At 46.2% G+C, this 27,862-nt stretch overlaps 2 protein-coding genes across 3 annotated transcripts in view; both read left to right on the top strand.

Moving 5' to 3' along the window:
• The window catches only part of RAB10 (RAB10, member RAS oncogene family), a 39,401-nt gene extending 13,135 nt beyond the window's left edge, over positions 1–26,266 (top strand). The window contains exons 2-6 of the mRNA XM_021393070.1: positions 9,123–9,183; positions 18,463–18,601; positions 21,142–21,231; positions 21,706–21,807; positions 23,739–26,266. Of these exons, the coding sequence (XP_021248745.1) occupies positions 9,123–9,183; positions 18,463–18,601; positions 21,142–21,231; positions 21,706–21,807; positions 23,739–23,822 (476 nt within the window). The 3' untranslated portion in view covers positions 23,823–26,266. The remainder of the gene's footprint in view (positions 1–9,122; positions 9,184–18,462; positions 18,602–21,141; positions 21,232–21,705; positions 21,808–23,738) is intronic.
• Positions 27,591–27,862, top strand: part of GAREM2 (GRB2 associated regulator of MAPK1 subtype 2) — a 7,932-nt gene continuing 7,660 nt past the window's right edge. For both annotated transcript variants that reach the window (XM_021393063.1, XM_021393064.1), the window contains exon 1: positions 27,591–27,852. In XM_021393063.1, the coding sequence (XP_021248738.1) occupies positions 27,741–27,852 (112 nt within the window). In that variant the 5' untranslated portion in view covers positions 27,591–27,740. The remainder of the gene's footprint in view (positions 27,853–27,862) is intronic.

The raw sequence follows: 27,862 nt of genomic DNA on the forward strand, positions 1-27,862 counted from the left end.
CCACGTAAACCCTTAGTCTGCTTATATCTTTAGTACTGTGTTACACTCTTGGTTGGGGAATATCAAATATGATGGAATTAAAGATTTACAAAGAACAGACAAGTGGTACAGTGAGTCAGTTGTCTTGGTGGTCTTTGACTTAGAATTATAGAATCATAGAATGGTTGGCATTGGAAGGGACTTTAAAGATTGTCCAGTTCCAACCCCTGCTGTAGGCAGGGACACCTTCCTCTAGACCAGGTTGCTCACAGCCCCATCCAGCCTAGCCTGCAATGCTGCCAGGGAGGGGGCATCCACATCCTCGCTGGGCAACCTGTCCCAGTGTCTCACCACCCTAACAGTAAAGCATTTCTTCCTGATATCCCAGCACTTAAATCTGTCGTGGTCTAAATCTACCCTCTTCCAGTTTAAAACCATTTCCCCTCATCCTGGCTTGATCATCTTCGAGTTCTTTTCCAACCTTAATGATTTCATGAGAAGCGAGTCCTTGTGGAAGCCACTTTTGGGCATGAAAGTGGTTGGGAACACTTAGCATGGATTTACCAGAGGCAAAATATGCTTGGCTATCCTTGTCTTCTGTGGTGAGGTTACTGGATTGGAAGCTGCAGGAGAGGAGGGCAATGGGCATTGACCTTATTGAGCATTTGGCATGCTCAGGAAGAGCATAGCTGTAATCCAGCTGGGATGTTGCTGTGCCACTGGGTCGTTGGGCTCACAGCACTGGTTGGAGCTCTGGCTTGGCCTGCAGGCTGGTCATGTGTGGGTTATAGGTTCTCATACTTGGATGCTGGGGCAAGTTTTGGACCCCCAATACAAGAGTGAGCTTTGTCTCACCAAGGAGTGCTCCCTCCTCTATCTCCTTGGTGGCCCTCTGCTGAACAGACCATAACTTGTCACTGTCCTGTACTGGAGGGCTCCACTGGGCAGTGTTCAGTACCTGGTTTTGTGATTGCCAAGTTAAGGGTTCAGTCACAACTGTTTTCTGGGGACCCTTTGCTCAACTTGCTCTGGCTCTCCCCTCCTTTTGGGGCACTGAGCTCTTAGAGGCTCTTGCTTCTTAGCAAGTCATACAGGATTTTACTTCAATTATTGAATGCTTCTGCCCTAACAGTGAGTGTGCAGTGGGTACAGCGAGTTATTTATAGCTTACTTTGTTTTGCAGCAGTTTGTTTGGAGTTACCTTAGGCCAACAGTTAAAATCAGACTGCTTGGCTCCAGGTATTTAGCGGGTAAGAGATACGTGTCTGCCTTCACTGTTCTCCATCTGCCTCTGTCCCTGTTGTTCTGATTGCACTTAATTTTTTGGAAAGCAACGAATAAACTTATTGCTGCAGTTTTACAATTCCAAAATTTCTCTACAAAAAGAGAAGGCAGTACTTGACTGATGAGTGCTACCTGGTGCAATTTCCTTCTCCCTTTCTCTTCTTTTCCTCCCCACTTGTTCCTTTCCCCGAACCAGAACAGGCTATTTATAAACTTTCTTTTATATAGGTGCCTTGTTTTAGTTTTGTCTTACAACAGTGAGTCCTTGTAGTGCATGATGACCCCTTAGCTTATGGAGTTGCTTGCAGTGGTTGGTGCACCTGCAGGTTTTCTCTGCAGACTTGCACTCAGCAATCTTGGTTTTCACCTTTCCAAGATGAGGAGGGAGCTGCTTGTGCTATTGGTAGGTTTGTATTAATACTCTGGTTTCTGTTTCTTCAAGGAATTCATTGCCACACGAGTGCAGAAAAGGTGCAGCTTCCTGGTTATGCATACAACGCATGCAGCTCCACATGTGTGCACGTACACGCTCACAAAGGAAGCCAGCAAGTAGCCTGGCCAGCTAGATAAGCACACTAGTCTTATTTAGTTACCAGCTTCTTTGCTCCTGAGATTAAACCTGTTTGAAAGCTGGAGAGGAGAGTAGCTTCAGTCCTGTAAAGCTGGAGGCGTGGAGCTGCCGAGAGGGCTCTTTGTGCCTCTTCCTATGCAAAATGAGAATTGCCTGCTAAGTTTAGATTACGAGCACCGTGTGTTTGCACCTTGTCAGGTTCTGGTATGCTTCTGATGGCTTTGATTTTATCGCTTGTTCTCTGTTGTGGTTGTGTTGCCATTCCATCTTCCTACTTTGTTCCTTCCCCACGTAGCTGAGCATGCTAGGAGTGATCAGGGCTAAAGACAAGCATGAGTTCAAATGCAGCATAGTCCTTTGCTGCTAAGCAAAGTCTTCAGGTTAGAGAATGTAGTCGTGACCTAAAGTGCCAGCTCCTCGCATGGATCTGCGATTTCTCAATATTGCCTAAAAGGAACCAAGTCATCTAGGTGTTCGGGTTTCCTCTGATGATCTCATTCAGACTCAACTGAGTGAGCAAGAATTTGAGACTGTCTAGTGAATCCTCTTATTGTTCTATTGCAATTATCCCCTGGGAAAGAAAACTCGATCATATAATGATAGAGTTAATAAGGTTAGAAAAGATCATCAAGTCCAACTGTCAACCCATCCCCACTATGCACGCTCATAGAATTGTAGAATCGTTGGAAGAGACCTATGGGGTCATCAAGTCCAGCTGTCAACCTATCCCCACTGTGCCCGCTGAACATGCCCATCGGTGGCATGTCTACTGAAAGGAATTAATAACCAGAGAGTCTTACCTGTTGGCCAGATAGAGAAGCCCATGTGAGATCTAAGCTACAATGAGGAGGACATGGTTCCAGCCCACTCGGAGACTGATCATTGAGAGTTTTCTCTCCTCTGTAGGTGAATGCACAGCAGATCTGTGTGTTAGAAGGAATCGCCGTGGGGCTGTGCAGGCCTGTCATAGCTCGCTGAGAGCTGCCTGCTGCTTCCTTTGTCAGCTGAATTTTGTTCTCGATGATCAAAACTTGTGCTTCTGCCAAAGGATGAGCCCGAACAACTTACGTTTCTTGTCCAGTGTGCTCTGAGTCATGATTAGTTTGTACACTCACTAATTCCTAAATACTCCGTTAAAAGAGTAATACTCCTAATATTCCTAATGGTCTTTTAAAAAGATCCCGGAATGGGAGAGTTGGGAGGGACCTCTGGAGGTCATCTACTCCAACCCCTTGCTAAAGTAGGTTCCCTACGAGTAGGTTACAAACACAAATCTTAAACTGGCTCACTGTGGTGGCTGCTTGTTCCTTTTCCATCACTTGGACCAAGTGAAGGGAGGCGTGCTGGGGAACTTCAGGAGGGCTGCAAGAATTGCTCTCCATGGGAAAAGGGAGAAGCCCTGCTGGGAAAGGCTGCCCCATTCCTCTCCACCTGGGAAAATGGCATTCTTCGGGTTCCCTTCTAGGGAATCAGAATGGAGATTATTACTGGATGATCTAACTTGGAAGTTTATCAGCTATAAATGTGCTGCTTTTGGGAAGTCATTGCAGTATCAAAGTAGAGTTCAATGTAAGTTTTATTAAAAACATACAAAAAACCAACCACGCTTCTTAACAAGTCTTTATGATAAGATCCTTTAAATGAGGTTATGTGCTTGTGGAATCTGCACATACTTGCACAGGTCTCCGTTGAGCTGGAATCAAGTTGTGCCAATGTACCTGGGCAAAAAGTGATCATAGAATGGTTTGGGGTGGAAGGGACCTCAGGGATCATCTAGTCCACCCCCCTTGGGCAGGGCTGCCGTCCACTAGATCAGGTTGCTCAAAGCTCTGTCCAACCTGACTTTGAAATGTCTGTATCTACTCGACACATCTTGACCCGGGAACATCCTGAAGCTGTTACTCAGCCAGAGATCAGGTTACCTTGAAATCACAGCCCTCCAGGATTTCTGTGCAAGGAATGTTACCAAGGCATCCCATAAGAAGGAAGTAGGCAGACAAGATTCCATGTACTGGGGTCACATGTGGCCCATACTGGATGTCCCAGTATTCCATCTATGATCACTTCTGAAAATAAGGGACATGATAGGGAGGCTATGTTCTGAGGCTTCATTTGTCTTCGCTTCCAGGAGAGCTGTAATGAATTAGGCAGAAAATACCATGGATGAGATGCCTGACTTCAGCTGCTTAAATAAAAGATGTCTTCTTTCTTTTGACACTTAAGAAACGTGGTTTAGTGGACATGGTGGTGATGGGTTGAAGGTTTGACTTGATCTTAGAAGTCTTCTCCAACCTTAATGATTCTTTGATTGTCTGAACCAGTTATCCATGCTCCTTCCATGGAAAGAGAGGGCACTTTCAGATATTCCCTGGAGATCTCTCTCTCTCTCTCTCTCCCATTTTTGAAGAGGAAAGGAGCTGCAGCTGATTTAGAGGAACACCTTCTTAGGCCACGTCAAGTCAGTGGAACCTTACCCTGTAATAATTAGATTAAAATCTCACTAGAGATCTGCAGCTCCAGCAAAAGCTCTTCTATATATGCATGTGCTTCCACATATATTCAGCATTTTTCCGTTCTCACACAGAGTTCATTAGGACTGTTTGTAAGGATAGCACTGTCATAAAGCATTCTTGCTTCTTTCCAAGTCCAGAGCCCAAATGAAAGGCAACAGAAAAAAAAAATGGAAAATGGGTGGTTTTAAAATTATAAATATTTATTTTGTAAATCCTTAGGACATGTTAAAGAATATAATGGTTATGAATGTAACGTAGATCAGAGGTTTCTACTGGGCTGTGTTCTTCACTGCATGGAGTTTGCTACTGCCCCTCTAAACTAACTGTAAAGAACTAACTCATAGAATCATAGAATGGCCTGGGTTGAAAAGGACCTCAAAGATCATTGAGTTTCAACCCTCCCTGCTGGGTGCAGGGTCGCCAACCACTAGACCAGGCTGCCCAGAGCCACGTCCAGCCTGGCCTTGAATGCCTCCAGTGACGGGGCATCCACGACCTCCCTGGGCAACCTGCTCCAGTGCATCACCATCCTCTGAGTGAAAAACTTCCTCCTAATATCTAACCTACATCTCCCCTCTGTCAGTTTAAAACCCTTCCCCCTTGTCCTATCACTGTCCACCCTCGTGAACTCATTTAGTTAAAGCCTCTGAAAAATAGTGTTTGCACTTTTTTTGAGCGTGGTTGGGAATGTTGTATATTCATCCCGTGTAGGTATGAGTACCTTGTAAATATTTTGAAAGACCTGAGCAATAACTGGGATCACAAAGAGTTTAATTAAAACCAGAACTCCATCTCTTTGTCTGATACCGTTGTGTATCGCGCCGGTGGGTGGCTTGCAGATGCTGCAGTGTGAGTCACTGCATGTTTGCTTTCCTGCTTTGCAAATGCGCGGTGCAACTACAGTTGCAAGGCAATTACTAACCAAGGAAGCACACAAAGTGCACTAAGTGCTGCTCGTGGTGGGGTGCCGAGGGCGCTGTGCTGCGGGTTGGCTGTCAGCATCCTGGGGCTGCCCACCGGGGCTCAATGGTGGCTTTGTTGGGGGAAGAATGCAGGCTCAGTCCTTGCTGCCTGCAAGGGGCCAGCTTCTTGCTTGCAGCTCTGACAGGGAGCGCAGAATGAATGTCTCCTTCCCTCTCATGCTGATGGCATCCTGCCTTTCAGTTTTGGCTTGTGATTTAATGACAGCGGAGGCATCTACAAAACCTTGTCGGGGCTGGAAAATGCTTAAGGTGATCTATAGCTGCATGCGGTGATGATGCATTTAAAGTACTCTGTTGTGCTGTCACAACTCCCGGGCATTCATTAATGTCTTTCATCTGAGAGCAATAGAAGCCCAAAACTGCTGAGCAAACAGCTCTGTGTTCACCAAGACCATCGGGTATGTAACCCTATGCAAATACCGTTGCAATGCTTTGTCCAGAGTAGCAGCAGCAATGACCCCTGCTGATGTTCGGGTATAGGAGCTTCCTTGCAGTGGTCTGGTGCACAAGTCTGACATGTTGGCTTCCAAAACTCCCGGCCTGCAGCTTTCTAAACCCTTGAATTTGGTTCTTGGTGATTCCAAGGCCCAGGAAGGAGCTAAGAGGCCTGGATGAACTGCCTGAGGCTTCCTTGCTAAACTGGGTGAAGAATATTAAAATAGAAACGTTTCTGCATTTTTAATTGAAAAGGCAGCATTACCTTGAATGTGCAATAGGCTGGCCATGTGCCTCCAGGTTTTTCTGTGAATTCCAGCGTGCCCTGCTGAAGCTGATGAACACCTTATCAGCACTTAATGAGGGAATCACTTCATGCTCATCATTAATTCATTAGTTCTGTCATTATCCCGTGACACCAACGTGTCTGTTCTGGGTGCTGTTCAGTTTTTGTGCCCGTTATCACCTTAAAACTCCTTCCCGACCTAAATGCTGCTGGTGTAACCTGGCTACTCCAAGTGGGTGGGCAGAGCAGCCCGTAGCAGCCAGGCAAAAATCTCATTTTTTCAGTCTGCTAAAACTACTTGGAAAGCAGTTGGAGGCAAATAGTCACTGCTATTTATAACATTTGTTACGAAGGCTGAGCTAGTATTACAGTGTAATTGGAGTGGAAGCTGAGTATAACATGGAATTAGAGATTTGTTTTATCTCCAAATACTGGAGTTAGCTAAATCCCTCTCAGGGAGGAGAATTAATTTGTTTGGGTAGGTTAATAGCTCACTTTATCTCAACGCACGCGCAGGGTGGCTGTCAAACATCCTGCATTATCTGAGCAGAGCTTGCAAGCAAGTGTCACTGGTTGAAATACTCTTAAATGAGATCTTTTGGCAAATGCCAGGGGCATTTGTCTGATAGTAGAGATAGTGTTGCTCTGGAGTGCTACATCATAGCCAACAGCTTGGCCAAAGGCGCTGTGATGTGGGTATCATTAACATTGACTAAGCCCTGCTTGGGGCGGCTCTGTATGTTGGCTTTTGGTGGTTCAGCAGATTGATTTATCGATGGTACTAGTTGTATTGCTTCACCAATTCAGCTTCGTTAGCAGCTCCTTGCTCCTGATAAGTTGGAACTACCAGCTCCCCAGTTGGCTAACTAGGAAACATGGCGCACGTACCTGAAATTAAAAGCGTCCGCATCCCGAGCTGCCATCGTAGCACGGGGCAACAACTATTGCATTTAATCACAGAACTGCTTTAAATCCTTGAAAACGGGAGGTTCTGCCTCTCTGTGCTTATCCTGGTGCTGATGAAAGACTTGCTGAGTGTTCTCACAGCCTCTGGAAGAAGAGCTGCGTTGGGTGTTTGTTCGAGGCCCATTCTCCCTTTTTGCTGCATGGCCACTGTCTTTCCCACAAGCACCAGCCCTCCTGGCATGGGGAGGCTTTGGTGTCCTTGCTGAGATGTACAAACCATTTCCTAGGCAATATTTTGGTGTTAGAATGAAGGACTGTGTGCAGTGTGTTGGAGTGAAAGGGGTTGAGCTGGACAGAGTTGGAAGCGGGCTTCCCACGTAGACCCGTTGCGTAACGGTGCGTCTCATAAATTCTGCTTAACTTTCCTTGGTACAAAATAGCCCTGTGGAGTTGAGAGGGAAGTCTGTGCTTGCAGGGAGCCCAAATGCGAGCAGATTTTTGGGAAGTGTGAGAAGTCATCAGCATTGAGATGAATGGAAAGCCAAACCTTGGCGTCTGGCTGCCGTTAGGGCATCGCGCCCCTGCTCTGCTGGCTGTGATCTGTGTAGGTTCCTGTGAAGGAACGGATCCACGGGTTGTGTGTGGAGCTGCTGGGTGTCCCTCCACTTGGTCTGCTTTGTGTTGAAACCCATTTTGTCTGGGGACGAGCAAATGTTCTGGGCATGCTACAGAAGTGAGGTTTCACCAAGCTCTTGTGCAGTGGTGTCCCCGTTTCTCTGTCTCCCATGGAAATTTCACACCGGGTGCACGTGGCATTGCACTCACCCGTCCTAGCACATGTTCTAGGTTGCCTCTGTTGTTCCATGCTTCTCTGTGAATGGTCACACCTGAGCTGTGGGCCTTTCCTCTCTTCATCACATAGGAGTAGCTACTGGTTCTCAGAATTCTCAGCTAACAGACGTGTAATGTTACAAGGGATGGCTGTCAGCAGCCCAAAGTGTTTCTATCTTCAGGGTCATTGATTTTTTTTTAAAACTGTCCTCTCTCTGATGCTTCCCTTTCTTGTAGACAAGTTATTACTGCAGAATTAATGATGAAAATATGAAAAACTGGTTTCAGTACCAACAACCTGTTGTCGGTTTGGTACTTTCTCCTTCCCAATGCTGCTCTTTGTCTTCTCAGCCCGCCCTGGTGAGCTCCGCTCTTAACAAACTTCCTATAGTGCCACTTCAGCATTTGCACAACATAGCATGTGAATTATTTCATCTTAGCTGGTACTGAAAGTAAAACCTTAGCTGTGCTGTGTCACGATGCTGTGCTCGCGTGGGGTGCTGCAAGCTGAGCCAGGGTAGGTTCAGGTTGGGTAATAGGAAACATTTCTTCTTTGAAAGAGCACTGCTGCATTTGCACAGGCTGCCCAGGGAGGTGGGGGGGTCACCGTCCCTGGAGGTGTTCCAGAACCAAGGGGATGTGGCACTGAGGGACGTGGTCAGTGGGCACGGTGGGGTGGGCTGGGCTTGAGGATCTCAGTGGTCTTTTTCACCCTGAATGCTTCTGTGATCCAAAGAGGACGTGGGGTTCTGCGGCTGGTCCCGGCAGCGTGGCTATTTCTGATGGCCGGCTCCTGTTACGCGCTCTGCGAGAGCCCTGACTGCTCTGAGCGGTGCCAAGCAGGCTGCACGCACAGAGATTTCTGCAATTAGCATTATTTCTACGAGTGCATTACTTGAAAGAGATCAATAGGCAAAGAAAAACCAAACCAAAACAAAACAAAAAAAACATCCAACAAAGAAAGCTTGCTGTTTTAGTTAGGATTTTAAAATTCCTACCTAGCTTCCAACATTTCTTCCTGTAGGAAGTTCTCAAAAAAATTGCAAACATTTGATATATATATTTTTCTTCTTAGCTATAAGCAAGAAAAACGTAAAGGCTTTTGCTAACCAGTTTGTCATAGAAATATTACCTGGGGGGTGTCCGTGGGCTGATGGCAGCAACTTTGAATGCTGGTTGTGTTTGTAGGCACTTGCTTGCATTCCACCTTCCTCGGGTATCTTCGGGTTCCCTGGTGCTGCAACAGAAGAGAAAAGCTGCTTGTGTGTCTGAACGTGGAATTGCTTTTTGTAATCAAATACCAATGGTTTGTTTATGTTTTTTGTTTGCTTTAGGGATAGACTTCAAGATTAAAACGGTTGAATTGCAAGGAAAGAAGATCAAGCTACAGATATGGTGAGTAGTCAAGCCGAGGAGCTACGTGGTGCCATCCAATGGGTGGTTTCATTCAGAGCGGCTTCTCTTTCCAAGATTTCACTGGGGAATCTAATTTTCTTGGAGCTGTGTATTTTCAGAAGTGGTGAATCTCCAAGTGTAAAGTTCCCTTTATTTTTCCAAGAAATAGGGAAGGGATCAGGTGCTGCGTTGCTAATCGCAGTCACTGTGCTGCTCTGTGGGGCGGGCTGTTGGCACAGCTCCTGGTTGGGATGACAGAATCCTTGTCGTCTGTGATTTAGTGGGAAGTGTTTTAAAACTGAAATCCTTAAATTGGGAGCTGCCTCAAATCTCAAACTTCTCACTGTCGAGCGGCCTTCCCTTTTCTCAGCAATCCACGTCCACACTGACTTTGTATTTTTCCATAGTAAGTTAGAGAGTTTCTTGGCTGGCTGTTCTATAGGAAAGTCTAACATGAAGCCTGACGTGCACTGTTTTCCCTCAATTTGTTATGCATGTCTAACCAGAGACTTTTTTTCCCCGTTTTAATAGCCTGGTAACAAGTCAGGTCAAGAAAACTAATGGCTTCTAGCCTGTCTTTTTGCTTGAACTCCCCCTTCAGCTGGCTGCGTGTACTGCTGATGTGTTCTCTAGCTGTGCTGTTCACAGCTTGAATTTGCCCCTTTTTGTCCCCAGTTATAAAAAAAACCCATCTTGTTATCGCTACTCAAAGTGTGCCCCTCGTCTCTCAGTACTTTCTGGTATTCCAGTCCTGCCAACAACTCCTGAGCAGAACTGGGGCAACGTAGTTACTTTGGTTGGTGTTCTGGGAGGGAAAGAGTTCCTGAAGTTGATTTTCCTGTATAAACTGGTCAATAATGAAGCAGTTGGCTGAAGTAGCTCTGTGCACTGGAATGCTTCATCAGGGAGCCACAAAGGGTAACCGTCTTCATCAGGGCAACGTTTTAGATTGAGATATCTGCAGGAGGATGGGTATAGATCAGCTGGGAGCTGAAAGCAGGGCAGTGAGGGAAGGCACTGAGAGCATTAGCTAAAGAGGCATTCAGGTGTAATAGCTTCATCGATTGACGTGCTTAGCATCTCTTGCTATGTTATCAGTTCATTTGACTGCATTCAGGTTTTCAGCAGGATCAAATCACGTCTTCTAACAATCATTGGGTGTCTCATGTTTTTTTTTACCACAGCAGTCTAGGTGCTGTGAGTTCCATGGCTTTGCTGTGGATAGGGCAAAGCCTTGGATTGGCTTAGACGGCAGTCTTAAACTGAATGCTGGAAAATGTCATCATGAAATGTGAAAACAGCAAATGCGGAATGCTGAGGATTTGGAATGTGTGTGTAGACAGAGAAGCAAGCCATAATGAAGCTCTAAGTGCTGTGGGTTTTAGAAGCTTAGAGAAAGGAAAAAAAAAAGGGGTTTAGATGAGCTGAGGTTGGTGAAATTGTAACCTTTGGTGGAGATTGTCTGAATCGACAGAGACCTGCTTCCTGTTCTGCTAGTTTAAAGTTTCACATTTGAAATGAAGCTTGGAAAGCAGAAAATAAAGTTCCTATGGCGTGCACTCCTGATGCTACAACAGAACAAAGCACCTAGCCTCTAAGATGCTGTAGTTTCCAGCTTTCCCTGTTTAGCTCAGCAGTGGTTTGGTTTAGAACAGCAGTAAGTTTTGGTGAAGGTGCTTTGTGCATTGCATCTATATTTAACTACCACTTCCTATGTTTAAACTCAACCTGCACTTCTAGTAGTCGTGTAACACATTTCCAGCATTGCACTTCACTGCTGCTCCAGTAATTTAGTAAGCAAGGGATGCCTTGAGTGGAACATTTCCCATAGAAGCTCGAGGCTGTACTGATACCTTTTCCTTGTGTCCAGAGCATGGGTTGTGTTTTACAACTGAATAGAAGTACACAGGAGCTAATGCAGTTGAATCAAAATAAACTTGTCTTCTGAGCTGTAGGAAGATCTTCCATTGGGACACAGCTCCGTGCTTGAATAAGCTCATCAGAGCAGAAGGAAAGACTGATGGCAAAGAGAAAACAGCAGATTTTGGCTAAGGGCAGGAGAAGAGACACTGGTACCCTTATGCTTTCAGTTAGTATTTAGTTGCAGACATGCTTCTGCATTGTGTATCCAGCGACCTAAGATGCAGCGTATCCATCCTCAGAATGTATAGAAGTAATGACTGCTACTTCATCTGTGATTTCTGCCCTCCTCTCTGAAAACTAGTGACCTGTTGTGAGGCTGTATCCCACTGGAAATCCAGCGGTGGCTCTCCAAAGTGCCACTGTGCCCAGTTCCAGCCCTTCATACTGCTGTTTTCTTGCTTGCTGACCACCTGTTCTATCCTTAAGCATCTTGAGAAGTAAGGGCAGGATTTGTCTTCTCTTTTTTTTTTCCTTTTTTTACTATTTTCATCATCATTAGTGGACAGAACAAGGTGTCTACGTCAGTGGGAATGATTGAGGATTTGGTTTGTAACATAAGGGAGAAGAACTACACTTTCCACTTACAGGAAACAACAGAAATGAGTTCCTTAGCTTTAAGTTACTATTTTGACTTGTTTCTCTCTGCTGCAGGTAATCCTCAGTCACCCATGTATTAAATCTCCCTCTGACTGCCTGCAAAGCGGGTCCCATTGCCCTACAGTATCTCCAAAGTGTCAGTGGTTTGGAGTACAGGTGACTAGCACTGGCTTTGCACTGCTTGGGGCAGAGCTACGCTCTCAATGGGCAAACAGATAAAAATGGCACTTTTTAATAAAGCTCTATTTCTTTCCTGCAAAGCAGGGTAGCTGCCTTCCTCAGGCATGGAAAATGAGCAGATGTGGCAGTACCTCAGTCATGCCTTGAGCTCTGATATATATATATAGCAAGAATATCAAGGTCAAGCTGAGTTAAACCTTGCCAGAGGTGATAAGCAACTCGATACCTCATTGCTATTAAAAAGTGGGGTTGCTGTTCAGTAAGGATCAAGCTAGGATTTATGTGTTCACATTACACTAGGAACGAATGTGCCAAGCAGTGAAGTGGGAAGGTTGGGACTAGAGGAAACAGGGAGTGGTAGAAAGTGATAGCCCGGTAGCAAGTGGGGCTGTGTTGGTGTGCAGGGAGCTGCTGGGTGGCCTTGGTTAGGCTGTACAAGCCCTGAGGAGTGCTTAGGCTGGAAGCCATGAGATGGGGCAGAGCTCTGGGCTGGCCTTGTGAAGGAGCAACAGGAGGAGTCAAGGTATGGCAACTTCTGGGTGGTGGCACACGATGGAGGGATCAGTGATCTTCTTGGCTGGGCTGTTGAACTGCTCGTCTGCTTAGAAATGCTGCTAGCTTAAAGTATGTGGCGGAAAGCCACCAGTAGTGGTCCTGTTACTGAATGAGAGAAGAAATACTTAAGTTGGGTGGTGTCTGGAAGGCATGACGCTGAGGAATGCCTTGAAAAATGTTCATATTTCCAGTGATTGTCATTAGTACAGAGAAGGGAGGGAAAACAAAGGTGCCAAAAGAAGAGAGTGAGTTGCTCTGGGGAGAGATGATGTTATTGTTGCAGAAAAGATGAAGTGCTTTTGAGGAATGGAGAAGCAGGGCTAAAAATTCAGCTGTTCAAACTAATAGTATGCTCTCCAGGACTTGGGAAGAATTGCTTTGAAATGGAAACTACAAGGCTTAGGCTTACTGTAATTCAGTAGCCTTATTAGGGTAGTGTGACAATTGAAAGATTGAATGTGATTTTTCTGATACAACAGGTGAAATGGTTTCCAGTGGACAAGGAAGAGTCACAGCTCAACAATACACAGTTTAGATCAGCATGTCTTAGAAAGAAAGGGGCAAGTAGGGTTGCAGAGGGATGTAATAGCTGTTCTAAAACCAACTGGGAAACGTTAGGATTCTTAGGGCTGTAAGAAGAAGACCAAAGCCCACCTTTAAAATTGTGGGTATGATGGAAAAGGTGGGCAGAGGTGGATTTAACTCATGGTCTTTTGTAGTAACAGAGGCATTACAAGGGCATTCATTGTAGCTTAAGGGTGGAAGGTGGCACATGCAAGGCATGAGGGAATGAGGTTAAGCTGTGGAACTCCCCATCACAAGATGTTGTGGTGGCTGTAGATGGGAATTTACGAAAGAACGGCTTGTTTTCCACTGTTAAATACACAAATGTGATCTCTAGCTGCAAAAGTCCTGGAGCTACAAAGAACTGGGGGCTGTGGAACCTGACCAGGTATGCACCCATCTGGTAGAAGAACACACACAGGTCAGATCGGGCTTTTCCATCCTGTGAAATGAAGGAAATGGAGGCCGAAAGGAAATGCAACTGTCATCCAGAAATACGTAGGGATAGCAGATGCCAAAAAGGAGGGGAGGATTCATTAAGGTCAAGGACAGTGGAAATCAGAGTTGCTGGAAACCCACCAGCAGGAGTGAGAGACTTGGAGAAGATCCTGTTCAGCGTAATGGAAATAAGGCAGAGAAGGGAAAACGTGGAGGAAAAAAACCCAGATCCACCAGGTATTTTCTAACAGAACTTGAAAAATAAGAGGATTGTGATACACCCTGTTTTGCTATGGCAGAAGAATTTTGCCCAGGAGCCCTCTTTCCAGTTATTCAAGAATGGTCTGTGAAAGTTGCTTGCGGAGAGCACAACTGCTTTCTGGTCTCTCTGTTCACAGACTCTGAAGTGTGGGAAAACGGCAAGGAGTCGTAAGAGCTAATCCAAAATGTGGATTTACAGGGTGTTGATGTTGGGGAAAGTGAACTAAAAACACAACAAACCGAGCACTCCGATGCTGGGTAGAAGAAAGCAGCGTACTCAGAGAATTGAAGACATCTAATTTTTTCTTCTTTTTCCACTACTTAGCTGGCACTCTGGTCTTCCTTACGTAGAACTTGTATACCCGTGTGCTTTCCCACAGTCTATTTGACTGATTACGAATTTGAGAAATAGATTTACTTCTTTAATATGCAATTCTTAATTGCTTAGAGGCGCATGAAGTTCTTCAATCTGTGCTCCTCCACCAGGGAGCGCATCCATGCGGCTGGAGAGGTTCCTGCAGAATTTTTGGTTCAGCAGTGAGCTCATTGCAGAAATAACCATCTTTGAGTGAAGGAAGTTGTAGCTGTAGATGTCCCTGTTCATTGCAGGGGAATTGAACTGGCTGACCTTTAAAGGTCCCTTCCAACTCGCATGGTTCTGTTATTCTATGAAGTGTGTACCAGCATAGCAAACTGAAGTGGCTACATGTGGGAATTCCTCATGAAACACAGGAATTTGCATATAACAAGGATGGTGGTGTCCAGCCAGGGCTGCAGACAGCTCCACTAACGAGGGTGCAGTCGGTCTCATTAGTGTTTGCAATTAAATTACCCTAGGGATGCTGAAAGGTTAATTTTTGCTGCTGTCAGCTTTGGAGACCATCCACCATGTACATAGCTCACAGTGGAAGAGTGTATTTCAGCATTTTCTGACTTCCTATGAAACAATTAGATGCTTTTCTAATTACAGATCTCTATGATATATATATTTTTTTTCTGGTTGAATATCTCTGCAGAAAACTTGACATTTCCAATAGCAAAGTCTCTGCCAGATATTGCTTTAGCAACTGTGACCCAGTTGCTAAAGCTTCTGAAGTGCACCCGATACCAGCGGTCCAGTTTCTTCAAAGCAGAGTTCTGCCGTGCAGTTTCAAGAATATCACAAGCAGAAGCAGTGGGACAGTCATAAAATACTTTGGGTTGTTTTGCTGGAAATGGTTTGGCTCAGTGTGCTGGAGACCATTATTTCAAGCTGTGCCGACAAGACGGATCTTCGCAGATCATCAGATACAATCTCCTCTTGTTGCATCCGTGTCAACCTTTCGTAAACAAATCATGGTACATTTTAGGGTTTCTTTAGTCTCTGCTCGGTCAGCTGGAAAGCTGTCCCAGAAATTCCTTCCTCTGTTGGTTAGATTGTAATATGGTATAGTTTATGCATACTTTAATGTTGGCATGAGAATCATTTACATAGATTTTTTCATTTCCCTTGTGTTTCTCCTTCCCCGATTCCCACAGGGCAACCTTCTTTGTCTTCATTTTGCAGCTAAACAAACCGAGTTCTGTCTCCTCTCACACAGCAGGGCCTCCTTTTCTTTGGCTATCTTTGTAGACTTGTCTACGTTTATTTTAGCTTGGAGAGCTAGCTGGCTTCCACAAATACTTTACCTCCATCAAGGATTTAACTCACACCCGTAGTTTCAGAGCGTGTTCTTCCACCCTAGAGGTCTGAACAAAAGAATGGGAACCCAGGGCAGAGAACAAGACACACGGTTTCCAGTTGTGCTCTGCCATTTACTCAGGGCGGATTCATCAGTCTTGGGCAGTTAGGAAACCATAACTCACTTCTGTTTGCTCCAGTCACTTCTCTAATCTCACATCCATTAAGAGTTATCTTTGAATAATGAATGGAGAGATCCATTAAGGAGGAGAAAGGGCAAATAATGCTTAAAAATTAAAACCAACACAAAACAGGTTCTTTATGTTTTCCCTCCCCGTCTTGCTTTTGGTCCATTAGCTTAGCTTCAGTTGCCTGAAAAAATAGTGGAGGAGTAAGCGAGGCAAGTTGGTGGTAGGTGTGTAGGACTTGACAAGCAGTGAGTAACAGCTGCGCATTGCCAAAGCCAAACTGTATAAAAATCAACCTGAATTCTTGCCATGATGGTTGTTGGCCTCGTCAGGAAGGGAGGAGTTGTGAGTGCCATATATCTCGATGGTTTTGGTAAGGCTTTTGTGAGACTGTCCTGCCTGGTAGAAGCAAGTTAGGGGGAAGTGAATTAGGTGAAGGTGCTGTCAAGTGGATACAAAGCTCATGAAGAGAGAAATTAAATTATGTGTGAGTAGGAGCTTTGTTGAGATATTTTGCAGGAGTCTCTTCCAAGTTTCATGATAGGCAGTCTTTTCTTTAATATGGGTTCAAGGAAGCAAGAGAGAGCATGGTTATTGTATTTAAGCTAAGAAGGAAAAAGGGAAGTTGCAAAGTATATATGGAAATATTGGTGATAGGTGGATGGTTGGACTGTGGGTGATCTTAGTGGTCTTTTCCAACCTTGATGATTCTGTGATTATAATTCAGATTGCTGCTGACTGATTGGAGAAATGTCATTGGAAAAAGCCCAGTGAAATTCAGTAGAGACAAATGCAGAGTTGTACGGTTTGGTGTAGAATCACAGAATCATAGAATGGCTTGAGTTGGAAGGGACCCCAAGGATCGTGGAGTTCCAACCCCCAAACCACCCAACCCAGACCTGCTGGGTGCTGAGCAATGGTCCTGACCAGGGGGACATGCAGGTAGACTGCAGCCTCACCCCAAGAATGGTCCCACTGAAGGTAATGGAGGGGCTGCTGGGCCTCAGCACTGTTGTGCTTTGCAGCACTGAGGCTGTGATAACCAACAAGATGGGGTCACCCGTGGAAGCTCCTCCAGAGCTGGTTCAGAGCACACCCCTGAGGTCAGTGGAGATGGAATGACAGCAAGGACCATGAGAAATGCCTGCCTCCATTTCAAGGTTTCTGAAGGAGAAAACAAAGTAATAGCTTTGACACGTAATGGTATGTATACCAGGTTACTCAGGTGTCAGAACAGGCTGCGTAATCACGAGGGAAGGGAGTAGGATGCATGACTAAATATGCCAAAGTCTTCGAGAAACTTTTCTTGTATGAGGCTGGAGCATGGTGTTGGGTCTTGCACCTCAGTGAGACACGGATAAGTGCGAGACAGTCCAGAGAGCAGTAAGTGAGGCGATGCGGGTGAGACCTTTGGCCAGTGAATAAAGTCTGCAGAGCTTGAGGTGGCTTGGGGAAATTCAGGGGAGCTGCAGGAGCTGTGTTTGATCTGTAATTGAGGCCAGAAGGGCAATGAACTCCTCTGCTTATCTAGAAGATTAAGGTGAGGATTGAGCTTTAAACTGTGGTAGGGGAAACCTAAGTATGCCATGGGGAGAACCTTCCAAATGGGACAGAAAGAAGAAGACAGTGAGAAGGACTTGGTGCCATTCAAGCCAGCTGTTGACAGAGATCTTCAGCAAAACCTCAGCCATCTTTTAGCCCCACGTGGGCACCCTGTGGTGGTTTTAGGGCCAGGGAATGGACTGGGTTGCTGAGGATACTGCTTTCCGAGCAAGGAAACGTGTGTCTGTGGGTCAGCTGGGGAGCACGGTGACTGCCTGGAGTCACTGGGCATCATTTCAACTTAGGTCAGATTGGGAAACACCTTTGATTCTGGCTTGTGCAAATAGCATCACTGAAAACTGTAACAATGTCATCTGTTAGGTTTGCGTCCTTGGAAAGACATGCAGTTAAATCCAAGCTCTGAGCTTAATGGTATGCAAGTTTCATTAACCAGCTCTCACGTGTCTCATTCATAGATATCAGAGTGAGATGGGAAAATAGATGCCTTCATTAATCTTTCATGATCAGTTTTCAGCATCTTCCTTAAAGAAATTGACAGCTTAATGTTAAAGTTATAGTACATCTCCTAGACGTACAGTTTCAGGAACAGAAATTTGAGAGATCAAGTTAAAGCTTTATAAAACTGAGAAGAAAACAAGGTCTGAGTTCTGGAAGATGGTGCATGTTTATCTTCGTGGCTGGAGGTGGAAAGGGGCTTTTTCTGGTGCTGCTGGGGGAAGTCATCACTTCTCCCAGTTCCTGCCTGTCTTGATAACAAGTGTGGCTCTGCTAACCAACCCCATTTTGGGAATTTCCTACAGGAACCTGGGACTGAATCTGCTGTTTATACATGCAAGTGTATTTTGGAAGAACTGGTTGGTAAACAGAGGAGGCGTTCAAGACAGCACTGTGTGTAGGGCTATTCAGACACTAATGCTGATGCTCCATCCCAGTTGCTTCGTTCCACTGAGGCTCAGTCTTTGGGATGCAGCCCTGGGATGAGAAACTTGGAAAGTTTCAAGTTGTCAATAAAAAGTATAAAGTTAACAGTTCTCTACTGTGACTCGGTATCAGGTTTGTTGATCGTGGTAAGACACCAGCTGACATGCCACATTGCTCAGCAGATAACTAAGAAGGCAGACAATGATGCTATGTAAACCCAGTTAAGCTGTCCAGTGTCTTTCATCTCTGTCATAGTTGAATCTGAAATGTCTTCTTGAAAAACAATCCCTTTAAAGTAAAATCCACTCTGCATCAATAGTGGTGTAATAAAGCACATACTGTGCCATGCACTCTTGCCTTTATAGGTAAACACTGTTGGTTTCTTTATGGCTTGCCTCTGGTGTTCACTCTTATCTGTTCTTTTTGCAGGGACACAGCAGGGCAGGAGCGATTTCACACCATCACCACCTCCTATTACAGAGGTGCCATGGGGATCATGCTAGTATATGACATCACCAATGCCAAGAGCTTTGAAAACATCAGCAAGTGGCTCAGAAACATAGATGAGGTGAGTGACATCTGTAGGATCCCAGAGTGAGCTGTCTGCTTGCTTGTGGTGTCACACAGAGCCCAGCTTCTGCTGTAACTTAGCTCAGGGCTTTGGTGCTGTTCTTGTCCTGGCTCATCTCCTGCATGGGCTCAGCTCTCCCTTCAGTGTCTTGGAGGGTTGCCCTGGAGCTAGTGGTGTTCTGAAATGTCAAATTCATGCACAAACAAACTTTCTCTCTGTGCTGGAGCATACTTGGAGGTAAGGAATACATTTTTGCTAACTGGGAATTGCTGTTCTCAGGAGGAGCTACCACCACAAGGTAGTGGGCAGAGGAACACCACGAAGCAGTGAGCTGTGGAGTAGCTATAGAATACAACACATCTAGTACTAAGCTGCTTTATTAGGCTGTGTAGTCCTCAAAGATAGTTAAATATGCTCGCCTCTGCTCCCTCTAAACTGATGTCATGATGAATTGTTCTTGCAGACCACAAATATTACACTGGGCCTTTAGTTTTCCTGGCAGAGAAATAGGAAACTACTCTGTTTATGGCAAGGCAGAGATTGAAGTGGGTGCTGAAGTATAAGATGGGGAAAAGAGCAGGCTAGGACAGGAAGAAACTCAGCAAAGAACCAGAGGTAAACTTGAAATCAAGGCCTTTATGTTCTGCAGTTGCTGTGTTTAATACACTTGGTAGTATCCAGGAAGTGAAGCAATGAATGTAATTCGTGCCATTGTATCTGAGATAGTGAGGTGTTTTTTGTTGACCTCATGTTTTCAGATCTGTTTCGTGGACTTTTGTGGCTGATTTCAGGTGCATGGTGAGGGCTGTGTGATTGCTGCAGTTTTATAAGGGATGTTTGACATCTTAGGAAGCATTTTGATTGTGGAAGAAGCTCCCAAGTGGAGTGCATGTACAGAAAGGATGGGTGAATTCTTCTGAATTTCCAGCTCCAGCACTCAGGCTTCTTGCTAAGACACATGGCAAATGTTATCCCTTCACGTACAGGATTATTGTAAATGATAACTGCAAATGAAACACTTAATTGCTTCTGTTTTATGAGGAGTTAATACTGTCAAGGATATTCTCTCAATAATGAAGATTTTAGATAAGAAAGCTGGTGCGAATTGCTGCCCTGTGTGAAGAGGCTCTTCATAGGATAAATAAACCCTGCTTTAGAAATAACCAGGAAAACTAACAATGTTGCACCTTCCTCCTTGCTAAATACCACATTATTTAAAGCTCACATTCTGCATAGTTACACCCCACCATGCGCTTTCACTGTGGGATATTAAAGTTAGTTCAGTTGTTCAAGTGCTGCTCAGTTTTATCCATGGAGCCTGGCTGTTTTTGAGAAATGTCTGCTGTGGAAGCAGTTCTGTGTGCATGGAAAACAAACATTTTTGGTGTCTTACTCTACGCTACATCTTAATCTTTGCCATTTGTTTGTTCTTCCCCCTTATGACCTGAAAGAGAAAGTTGGAGATGGTTCTCTTGAGGAATGTGGAATGGGTTGTTACTATAAGCAGGAGTAGATAAGCTGGGTACACGAATCTCTTGCCTCTGTAGTTCTGTTAGTAATTCTGCTGCAAAGTGGCATTAAGACTGCTGGAGTGAAAGTAAATTCAGATTAGACTTCCCAAGAAGCTTCTCATGTCAGGCCTCAAAGCACTTCAGTTATCCACTTAAGCGATGCTTTGTACTGTGGCTGCTGGAACTTGTCTGCTAGTCTGATGGATAGCCTTGGTGTATTCTTTCTTTATTAAGATGGCTATTGGCAGTCTTTCAATAATGGATCAGCTAAGGTATTTTTTACTCCTACGACATTCCTGGAGAAGCCCTTGGTGCTCTGTTCTGCCTTACAGGGCTGATTCCCTGTGTATGGGGTGCTGCTTTTTGCTGGTCCTTGAGTGTTAGCATGGTGCTCACTTTACTTCTCCCCTTGTGATGTTGTTGTTAGGGAGATTTAGCTGTCTACAATGAAGCTGTGTAGAGGGGACCACCAAAAAAAATTAACAGTGTCAGCTGGAGCCATTGCAGTGCATGGAGCTCAAGTGTTGGCAGCTGTAGTTTGGGGATTTGTTTTGTCCTACAACGTTTAGGCCTCTGTAGCATTGTTACTATAAATGTGTTAATTCTAACATCTCTAAGTGCCAGGCAGGAAGTCAGTTCTTTTCCCACATCTCCGAATGCAAGCCAGCCAGCGTCTGACGTGCTGGTGTAGGGAACTGGAAGAATCTGGTTTGGGAAACAGTGCCTAGTTCTTTTTGGAAAGGAAGACATCACACTTAAGACTGTACAAACAAAGAAGGAAAGGGAAAAATAACTAATATCGGGATGGCGAGTCCTGTCTTGATGCTATTGCCATTGTTTCATTCAGCTTCCTGGATATGAGCTGTTCATTCTGAAGGCAGATAGAAATCTTTATTAGGATTCAGGAACACATAGGTCCTGTCAGTGTTAGCCTGGACTTCCAGGCAGTCTGGAAGTACAAAAGTGCAATGGATACTTGCTGCTGGTTGGGGGAGATGTGTCAACCTGGCTCTTATCTCATTTTAGCATGCCAATGAAGATGTGGAGAGGATGCTGTTAGGAAACAAGTGTGACATGGAAGATAAAAGAGTCGTTCCTAAAGCAAAAGGTGAACAGGTAGGTGCTGGACACAAACTTGCTTTTCCAAGGAAGCAGATCAGTGCCAAGGCTTCCACTGTTGGGTGGCTTGGATTCCACAGAGGGGTGTGAGATAGCTGGATTTGCTGATAGTACGTTCTTAGAAGCTGCATTGCGAACAGCCGCCATGAATGGAGTGAGCTCAGCTGCAGTTTCTTCTTTTTTGGATGGCTCAAATTCTTTGATCATCCTTTGGAAAGTTGCTTGTCACGTGTCTGGTCTGTGTGATGTCTGTCCTCGTATGCTCACGCATTGACTTGTGGTTTAATGCACTTGAATTTCTGCTTCTGATTGTTACGTTCCAAATCTTTTTCGTGACAGTTTGACTAGTACTACTTCTGATGCCTGCTGTGCTGAGAGAATGTTCCATGCTTATAATGTGAGAGCAGCACCAAGTGAATGACCCCACAGGGTTAATAATAACCTTCCTTTTTCTTCTGTGTTTTGGTTTAGATTGCTAGGGAGCACGGTATTAGGTTTTTCGAAACTAGCGCAAAAGCAAATATAAACATTGAGAAGGCATTCCTCACATTAGCAGAAGACATTCTTCGAAAGGTAGGTGGTCACGGGATCTGTTTGGGGAAAAAAAAAAAAAAACAGAAATCCTAAAATGTCAGCTCCCGTTGCTTTGGGCGTTCACCTGAATTGTTGCAGCTTTTTACTTTGGTATGCTAAGACAAACAAATCCCCGAAGGAGGACTGTTGTACAACTCAAGCTTCAGAGCTTCTAAAGCCTGTTTGATGTTTTGTTGCCGTGTAGGTGCTATATAGAGGGAGTAGTATACACCAAAGAGCCTAGGAATCTAAATTCAGCCCTTAAGCTCAGTTGATTCACGCGCGGTGCTTGAAGTTGAACACATTAGAATAAATTTGGAGGAGAATTGGCCCTTCCCTGCCACCTTCATTCGTTCCTGCTTTGTGGAATCTGAGTGTTCATCGCTTCCTGTCTCAGATGACCGAAGCTTTTTTTAATCCTCAGGAGACCTAAAGTTGCTGGCACCCGTAGGGATGAAACCTGGGGTCGCTTTCCTGTGTTCCTGTCTCTGTGTCAGGGTGTCCTCAGGTTTCTGTTCTGACCAGACTGTAAAACCACAGCCAAAGGATTTTAACAATTAGTGACAGAGAATCCATTGGAACCCCAATAATTCTTCTGGTGGCCACGCTTCAAAACTTACTGCTTTAAAACAAGTACTTGATTTCTGGCGTGCCAGAAAACATTTCACTGTATGGATCAAATTCTCACATAAGGGAATCCTCTGTCTTTTACTGTATTTTTCCTTGCCACATCATTACCTTTTCTTCTGTTACGCCATTTTTTTTTCAGTTTAATCATTTTTAGCAATACACAGTATTGTCTAAGAGCACTTAAGTATCCACCAGGAAGGGTTTTGATGCGGCTGGTAGAACTGGATCTGTCACTTCCTACCTTGGTTCAGTGATTGGCACGTTCTACCCTCTGCATTTCATGGGAAGTGTTGCTCAGAAGGTGCAGTTGCAGCTGAGAGAGGAAGATGGCTCACCAGGTCACCCTGGTGGTTGGTTCTCTCTTGTGAATTGCACCCCATGCCATCAAGAGGGCTGTCTTTCCTGAGAATCCCACTGTTTTGTTGCTGGATTGAGCTGGATATGGATCTGCGTTTGGCTCTGGGGCTGATTTTCAGTCAGTTTATGTTCTCCCATAGCCACAGACTTGGTTAGCAGCTTCCTGCTTACCATCAGCTCCTGTCTCCAGCACTACTGACCCTCCTGGCCTTTACATTTTTACTTTGACCTCAATGCATTTCTCTGAATAATGAGGTAGGATGCGGAACAACTCATTGCTGCAAGGCTGTGAGGTGGAGAATTGAGAAGAGGAGCAAAGGGACTAAACTGCTGTATTCTCATGAATGTGTCGTTTCTAATCATCTGAAAATAGACACTAGCATCTGATCAAAGCCACCAGGCCAAAGATTTGCTTTGGTCTAACCAGGTTTACACCCCGTGATGCAGATGAGCCTGTTGTGTGCATGGCCTCGGAAACTGGCGTCCTGATGAGCGGGAGGCAGATGCTTTTGAGCACCCCTTCTGTACCCATATCCTTCTTTATCCATGCATTACTCTGTCACTTTTAAGGTCATTAGTTCGCATAACTCAGCCTGCGTTCGCTGTGGGCTGTGATTTACTTACTCCGAGTGTCAGCTCTGAAAGCAAGAGTCTGGAAATCACTCCCATCCACTTTGGAGCGGTCTGGGTTTGAAGGCTTTTCCCAGATTTTCGGTTGTCCATTTGGAACAACGGCGACAAAAACCCGTAGACTTGTTTTGCCCACCCGTGCTGGCAAGGGGAAGAGGATCCCCTGTGTTCCTTAGAGCGTGTTGCCCATCATTTATTCAAGACACTATGTGGCACCGTCAGTCTTGACGTAAGCCCCTACCTCTTTTGCTCCAATTACTTTGGCTTCCAGACGTCTCGGGAGCTCTCTAACCTTCTCGCTTGTTTCGTTGCAGACGCCTGTAAAAGAGCCCAACAGTGAAAATGTAGATATCAGCAGCGGAGGTGGGGTGACGGGCTGGAAGAGCAAGTGTTGCTGAACGTTCTCCTCTCTCACCAATCGCCATCCACCGCCCCTTTTTTCTCGCTGCAAAACAAACCACTCTGTCCGTTTTTAACCTTAAACCAATGTTTTGTTCCTCATCTTAACGAGCTCCTGTCTCCCTTTGTTCTCCCGTTTAGGACCGCTTGCGTACTCTTAATTTCCTCATCGTGCGTAGGGAAATCATCTCCGTGACTTCATTTTTTTTAATGTACCTGCTCCACTTACCACTACGGTTTGGTTGTATGATAGTCCCGCTCCTCCCGACATTAAAACGTAGAGCGATCGTACTCAACTCTCTTCTGCAAATTGTATAAGAATAAAAGTTAGAATTAACAATTTATTTTGTACGACAGTGGAATTTTCTGTCATGGATAATGTGCTCGAGTCACCGTATTCACTAGATGCATCAGCAAAAGAGCCAGGAAAACACTCATGTTCGCCTTGAGTATGTGAATGGGGTTTCTTTTGTCCTGTGCCTTACGTGGAAAGGAACTTTTATTTTCACTTTGATTTCTCTTCTGGTGGAAGCATGTGCAGGAGACGTTCCATCCATCCCCGACCATTCTCGATACCCAGCTCCTTTGTGATTGCTTTCTGTAACTGTTGGTGTCATGCATCGAGGACAAAGGGTGGTGCAAAAAAAAACAAAAAACAAAAAAAAACAAAAAAAAACCAACAAAAAAATACCGATCCTCCATTTAATCTGCTGCGTCTCCTTTTGGTGATCCCGCCATTCGGAACTGTTCCCGCTGCCGTTTTCTTTTCTCACTCGCAGCTCTTTCCTTTTGCCTGCATGCTGCTTTTATTTGCTTTCCTTCCTGGTGTGATGTGTTAATTAAAAAGGATGGCAACGTGGTATGTTTGCCAAAAAATTTAATACAAAGCACTGATTTAGCTTTCAAGGTAAGATGTTGACGATACCTACTAATTTCCCTCTAGCCAATGTCAGTTCACTAGTATATCCTCTCTCCTCCTGCATAGCCGTTGGGTTTTATGATATGGAAGAGTTATTTGCATGCACTAGTTTTCTATGGAGGGTGATGTGGTTGTCTACTTTATGTGTATGAATATAACATGCGATTCCCAAACTGACAGCATTTCCCGTCAACTGTTGCAGTTCTCTCTCCCCGTTAGCCGCTCCAACACCGAGCTGTTGGGCAGCCGCGCACGAGGCCGAGTCAAAACTAGGTTAGAAAGGAATGATAGAGACAAAACGAAGACAAAAGTCAGCAGTTTTAACTTATTACCTCCCCGAAAACCTTCCACTTCCCGAGCCTCGCGTTTCTCTCCAAGCTCGCTCTTGTCCGCTTGGGTTTTGGACTTTCTCCAGTCAATAACGTGGTGGATAACGCTGGTTGAATTGGAATGAAATGACAGTGTTTGAACATGGAGATCCCGGCCGGGAGCCGCATCCCGCGTAGAGACGCGGCCACGCAGCTCCCTGTCCCGTTGGGCTCCACCTCCCGCCTAACCTGCACTTTGGAACGTTCTATCAAAAAAAAAAAAAAAAAAAAAAAAAAAAAAAAAAAAAAAAAAAAAAAAAGGGAAAATGGAGAAAACAGACATCTTTTTTTTTTTTTTTTCCGTTTGTTTGTTCGTTTGTTTGTTTGTTGTTTTTTTTTTCTTTAATATATAATCTTTTCTTTGAAACGTGAGCTTTTTATTTGCTCCTGGGGCTTGGCTCCTTCTGTGTCAACCCATCGGGACCCTCTGTAGGCGCTGTGCTGGTGGCTCCCACCCCTTAGACCCAACCTCGCCATGACCTTGGCCAAGTCTTTAACCCCCAACATCGCTACGGGTTCTGCTTCCCTTCGTGCAAAAAAAAAAAAAAAAACAAAAAAAAACCTGAATGTTGAGCGTGTAGCTTGGCTTGGCTTGGTTTCTAGTGGAGTGCGAGGCCCAGCTGAGGAGGAGCGAGCAACCAGAGTGGGTTCGGCCGCTCCGAGGTCACGAGTCACGGTGCCGGGCCGTAGCTGCGCCGCTCCAGCACTAAGTGCAGCCTGGACGCGGGGGTCAGAGCGGAGCCAAGCCCGCTGCCGCTCCCTGGGGCCGCTCCTTCGGGCACGGCCCAAATAACCACGAATTCAATTGGTCCTGACGAACTAAACCCCAAAAGTTGATCTGTGAGCGCCTCAAGCAGCCGGGGCCGGGGTGGAAGCCGCGCTTCGTCCGACCGCGTTTGGATGGTGGAAAAAAAAAAAAAACAAAAACAACAACAACAAAAAATAAGAAACAACCAAACAGCATCGACTTCAGGTCTAGGATTTAACTCCCATGCCTACAATTTTTTACTTAATCTTTTAATATTTTTGCTACTCCACTCTGGCTTTTTATTTAAAACACATTCTTTTGTACCACTTAACTGTATCAAATTGTATAAAAAGATCACTGTCCCATTCTTGGTCATACCAAGAGCAAATAAAAGCTTTTATAAACTTGCACTGGTTCCTTCCTGGGCCCCTCGTGTCCCACTGCGACCGCGTGGATGTGGCAATAAAGCATTCCTGCTCTAAGGAATGGTGTTTGGATGCGGCCTTTGCTTGGTGTTCTGTGCAGGAACCGCTCCTCGTTTGCGTCCCCCCCCGGCCGCCCCGTGCTCTGTGTCCCCACCGCTGTGCCCCCATGTCCCCTGTCCCCGTTGGTGGCTGGGGCCGCGTCCTTCCCCTCCCTGCAGGAGCCATTGGCGGCGGCCCCGCTGGCTGCGAGTTTGGGTCGTGCCATGGGATGTGGGTACGGCCACGCTTGGCCTCATCTCCTCGTCCTGCAGCTGTGGCGGTGGGAGCTGGGACAGGGGCTTCGTGCCGAGCTGCTGCTGAGGCTGCTGCAGCCCGGAGGTGTCACTGTGCCACCGTCACGGTGCCATCCATGGGGAGGTGGCGGCTCTCGGCGCTGCCCTGCTCCTGGGGCTGTGCGCTGGGTGTGATGGGACCCGCTCCGACTCGAAGCCCCGTGTGCCAGCAGAGGGGCTCCCCACTCCATCTCCGTTCCTTTCCCATCCCCGTCCCTGCTCCATCCCTGGTCTTTTCCCATCCTTCTCCCTGCTCTGTTCCCATCCTTCCTATGTCTGTAGGACAAGGGGGAATGGTTTTAAACTGAGACAGGGGAGATGTAGGTTGGATATTAGAAGGAAGTTTTTCACTCAGAGGGTGGTGACGCATTGGAGCAGGTTGCCCAAGGAGGTGGTGGATTCCCCGTCCCTGGAGGCATTCAAGGCCAGGCTGGACGTGGCTCTGGGCAGCCTGGTCTAGTGGTTGGTGACCCTGCACTCAGCAGGGGGTTGAAACTCGATGATCTTTGTGGTCCTTTTCAACCCAGGCCGTTCTATGATCTCTGCTCCATCCCCGTCCCTGCTTTGTCTCCATTTCCATGCCTGCTCCTTTTCTGCTCCATCCCCATCCTTGCTCCATCCCTTCTCTGCTCTACCCCTGCTCCATCCCCACCCCCACTGTGTCCCCATCCCTTCTCCTTTCCTGCTCCATCCCTGCTCCTTTCCCTGCCCCATCCCACCCACTGCTCCATCCCTATTCCTTCCCGCTCCCCATCTCTCCTCCGTCCCTTCTCTCTCCCCATCCCGTTTCTTCCACCAACTTCAGTCTCATACCATCACTGAATACCCCGCACCCCAACAACTCTCAGAGGGGCTGCGAACACCCCCCCCCCCTCCCCCCGGTTCCAGGCCTGAGTGTGGGGATCGCAGCCCCCCGGCCTTTAGGGGCCGCCCAAAGGGGGCGTCTCCCATCTCCCCCCCCCCCCCCTTCTCCATCCTTACACTCCTCCAAGCCTTTCCCCACCCGGCTCCGGTCCCGGTGAACGACACCGATGGGAAGCGGAGCGGTGGTGGCCGCCTCCCCCCCCCCGCCTCACCGCGGCCTCGGGGCCTCCTGAGCCCGACGGCGGCGATGAAGCGGAGGAGATGGAGAAGCTGGCGGCGGGGCTGGCCCGGCTCCGCTGGAACCCCGCGGCTCTGCCCCTGGATGCCATCGTCAGCAAGTGCCGGCTGCCCACGTTGGTGTGCCTGGGGCAGGGTGAGAGCGG

This window comes from Numida meleagris, chromosome 3 (assembly GCF_002078875.1).
Source record: "Numida meleagris isolate 19003 breed g44 Domestic line chromosome 3, NumMel1.0, whole genome shotgun sequence".
Classification (NCBI taxonomy): Eukaryota; Metazoa; Chordata; class Aves; order Galliformes; family Numididae; genus Numida; species Numida meleagris.